The sequence below is a fragment of the Gekko japonicus genome, unplaced genomic scaffold (assembly GCF_001447785.1).
Source record: "Gekko japonicus isolate JY-2015 unplaced genomic scaffold, Gekko_japonicus_V1.1 scaffold274, whole genome shotgun sequence".
Classification (NCBI taxonomy): domain Eukaryota; kingdom Metazoa; phylum Chordata; class Lepidosauria; order Squamata; family Gekkonidae; genus Gekko; species Gekko japonicus.
In genome coordinates, this window is record NW_015174850.1 from 118,414 (window position 1) to 122,191 (window position 3,778).

At 50.3% G+C, this 3,778-nt stretch overlaps 1 protein-coding gene across 1 annotated transcript in view; it reads right to left on the reverse strand.

Annotated features, from left to right (window-relative positions):
* LOC107121599 (CST complex subunit CTC1-like) overlaps window positions 1-3,778 on the reverse strand; it is a 25,104-nt gene that overhangs the window by 16,809 nt on the left and 4,517 nt on the right. The window contains exons 3-4 of the mRNA XM_015424535.1: window positions 1,804-2,251; window positions 1,157-1,246 (exon numbers count right to left, since the gene is read on the reverse strand). Coding sequence (XP_015280021.1) covers window positions 1,157-1,246; window positions 1,804-2,251 — 538 coding nt within the window. The remainder of the gene's footprint in view (window positions 1-1,156; window positions 1,247-1,803; window positions 2,252-3,778) is intronic.

Consider the following 3,778-nt stretch of genomic DNA (forward strand, 5'->3'; position numbering starts at 1 on the left):
TGCAGGAAAAGTCCTGGTGGCTGGTGGTGCTGGAAAGGTGCTTCATACACATTGCGCAACAGTTAAAACGTGAAATGGCTGAGTGATCAAGAGAGTCTGGCGAAGCAAGCTATGATGCAGCAGCAGAAGAAGAAGAACTGGAAGCAGGAGATGGCCGGTTCCACTGCGGGCCTGATGGAAGCCCTCCGGGGGCCTAATCCGGCCCCCCAGGCCACGTGTTAGACACCCCTGCTCTAGCTCCTTCCATTGTGTAACTACGAGGAGAAAGATATATCTCTGCAACAAAAGGGACTAGAGACTTACACTTTTTAAAAAATGAAAAGCTGGGAATTTAGACAGTGTTAAATTGTTATAACAATATTCATTTGAACAAAAGAGCTCCCCCTCCCAGTGGTGGGCATGGAATGGCTGCCATGGGGACTGAGGCAGGGAAAACGGCTGACATCTGAGTAGGAGAGGAAAAAGCAAATACCTGCGTTGGGCTGCAGTAGAAAACCAAGATTAGAGTCCAGTAGCACCTTAAAGACCAATAAGATGGGGGGGGTGGTAGATAAGATTTCAAGACTCAAAGCTCCCTTCATCAGATATGGGCAGAAATGGATATCCCTAATCCTGGTCAGACAGTGGAAGAGAAGAAGAAGAGAAGAAGAAATTGGATTTATACCCCACCCTTCACTACCCAAAGGAGTCTCATAGCGGCTTACAATCTCCTTTCCCTTCCCCTCCCCACAACAGGCTAACTGACCCAAGGTCACACCAGCAACTGCATGTGGAAGAGGGGGGAATCAAACCCGGTTCTCCCAGGTTAGAGTCCGCACTCCGTCCTAACCGCTACACCAAACTGGCCCTCTACTTCTGTTAATGCAAGTTAAGAGAAAGGTTCAGGGGAGAAAAACAACAGGGGGAAATTTACTAACTACAGTTTAATTTAGAAGACCCAGCTTTGTCAGGCAAGGTCCGATGAGCACAGCCATGGCATAAAGGGAAAGCCTGAGGTCCAGGACCTGGGGAGAGTCTCAGGCTACGATTACAAGCAAAAAGCTAAACGGAACGAGTATCTTGATTTGAAAACCAAGGCAACCCAGCAGTGCCAAACAGGCCTTTGCCAGCACCTGTCTGGGGAGACGGAAGAGATGGAGCAGCTGTTCATCCTTACCGAGCCCTGGGGTATGATAAGCTGGTACAGTCGACCCGGGTGCAGGACCGGGAACCACCGGAGTGCTTTCCCCAGGAACAGCAGCAATACCTGAAATGAGAGCTATGTGAGTCCTAAAGAAGAAGAGCAGATTGGATTTATACCCCGCCCTTCACTACCTGAAGGAGTCACAGAGAGGCTTACAATCACCTTTCCCTTCCCTGCCCCACAACAGAAACCCTGTGAGGTCGGTGGGGCTGAGAGAGCTCTCTCGAGAACTGCTCCTGAGAGAGCAGCTCTGAGAGAACTTTTGACTGACCCAAGGTCACACCAGCAGCTGCATGTGGAGGAGTGGGGAATCAAACCCGGTTCTCCCAGATTAGAGTCCACACTCCTAACCACTACACCAAACTCGCTCTCTAAAGAAGAAATGCCATTTTTACAATAACAGTGAAAGACACAGCGTACTCAAGATGTCCCAGCTACTATTAAACATTTTGCAAAAACAACAGAAAAAAGGAGGAGCGGGAGACTGAGAAACGCATGAAAAAGTGGTGGAGGAACAATGCAGAGAACGACCATCCCCCTTCCTCCCTAAACCAACCCTCGGGTAAGACTCTGCCTATTCACTGCCAACTCCCCTCTCCTTTTGCGCCCCTCGCCCTTACTTCTGGCTCGGCTTCGCTGGGCTCTCCAAGCACAGAGGCACCGAGCCCCTTCTGGACCTCAGCTTCTCCCCTGCACTGCTCCGGTTTACCCATCCAGAACACTGTGGCTTGGAAACAGAGCTGCCGCGCTTGACCGTCTTTGCCTTCGCCTTCCAAAGCCCGCGGGTAGTTGCGCCGCATGAGACCCTCTTTCTGGGTCACCAAAAACAGACGGGACACGCCCCTGGCTTCCCCAGCAATGTTCTCGGAAGGTTCGGGAGGATTCGCTACTGTTTTAGCCCCTTCTGTGTTTGCTAGGTTCCCGCCCGGAGATCTTGGCTCAGCTACAGGGCTCCCGTTGTCCTTTGGCACAGGAGAGGACTCTTCGTGGACTTTGGGAGTCTCGGGGCCTCTTTTTTCAGGAGAATGAAGCAGCTTCACATCCTCGACGTAGAACTGAACGTAAAGCCTAGAATAAGGAAGGGGGAAAGAGAAGCAGTGTAAGCGCAACTACAACTGAATCAGAGACAATGCAGAGAGAAAGTAGCACAGCTGAAGAGTTAAGAAGAGATTGGATTTATACGCCGCCCTGCACTACCCAAAGAACTCTCAGAGTGGCTTACAATCTCCTTTCCCTTCCCCTCCCCACAACAGACACCCTGTGAGGTAGGTGGGGCTGAGAGAGCTCTGAGAGAAACTGCTCTTGAGAGAACAGCTCTGAAACAACTTGTGACTGCAGGGCTTGTTTCTTTCTGTTACAAAAGCCACAAGAGAGATCTATGCCTGAGACACACAAAAGATACCAATCCTGGAGTGTTTAGAAGATGGGTATGGGACACCCAACCAATAGACCTGGATGCTCACAAAGCTTTGCAGCAGAAAAGAAAAATAAGGTGGAGGAAAAACTTTATTCTTTCTTGATCCCAAAGAATCAAGAAATAACAAAGTTTTTCTACACCCTGTTTTTCTTTTCTCCTGCACAGAGCCCCCAGATTAGAGTCCGCGCACTTACCCGCTACACCAAACTGGCTCTCTAGTTTGACCACATCCAGAAGGGACATTCTTACAGCGATCCAGCTAGGGATGCATCACCTTGTTAAAAATAGGTATGGGATAGAGATGCCAGCCACCAAGTGGGACCTGGGAGTCCCCTGGAATTACAGCTCACCTCCAGGCTACAGAAATCAGTTCCCCTGGAGAAAAGGGATGCCTTGGAGGGTGGGCTCTATGGCATTGCACCCGCCACTGAGGTCCCTGTCCTCCCCAGGCTCCACCCCCAAATCTCCATGAGTTTCCCAACCTGGATCTGGCCACCCTATCCCCCATCCCCACCACCACCAGTGGCCGGGGGGGACCCTGGCAATCTCCAGTTCCAGTCTAAGAGAAATGTTGTCCATCTGGAAGAGGGAGCAACAGCAGACGGGCTCCTCTGTTACTGGCTTCTGGATCCGGTACCTAGTCACAGTAAGTGTCAGGCATGCTATCTGCGCTGCCCATCTTCTAAAAAGCAGCTGCAGTGGAGAGGTAGTTGCTTGCTTCCTGTTGTATGCATGCCACAGCTTCTGCAGCCTGCAGTAGCTATGGCATACAACAGGAAGCAGGTAACTACCTCTCCACTGTCTCTAGCTATTGCTATTATGCCTGGCAGCTAATGGCCCCTTGTTATTTGTATCATTCTTGCGAGTTCGGGGGTGGGGGGAGAACAATAGCAAAGAAGCCTCGATAGAGTGGATGGGTCCCATCTTCCCAGTTTCTTTAGTCTGCTAGCTGGAGCAGTGAGTTAATCTAATTAAGATGCTAAAAGCTGGTATAGTCCAGTGACTCACAGTGCCATTCCAAAGGGGACTTACACCCGTTGTCAAGTACTTGAAGGGCTGTCACATGAGAGGATGGTACGGGGTTATTTTCTGTTGCCCCAGAAGGTCGGACCAGAACCAACGGGTTGAAATTAAATCTGAAGAGTTTTCGGCTAAACATTAGGAAGAACTTCCTGACA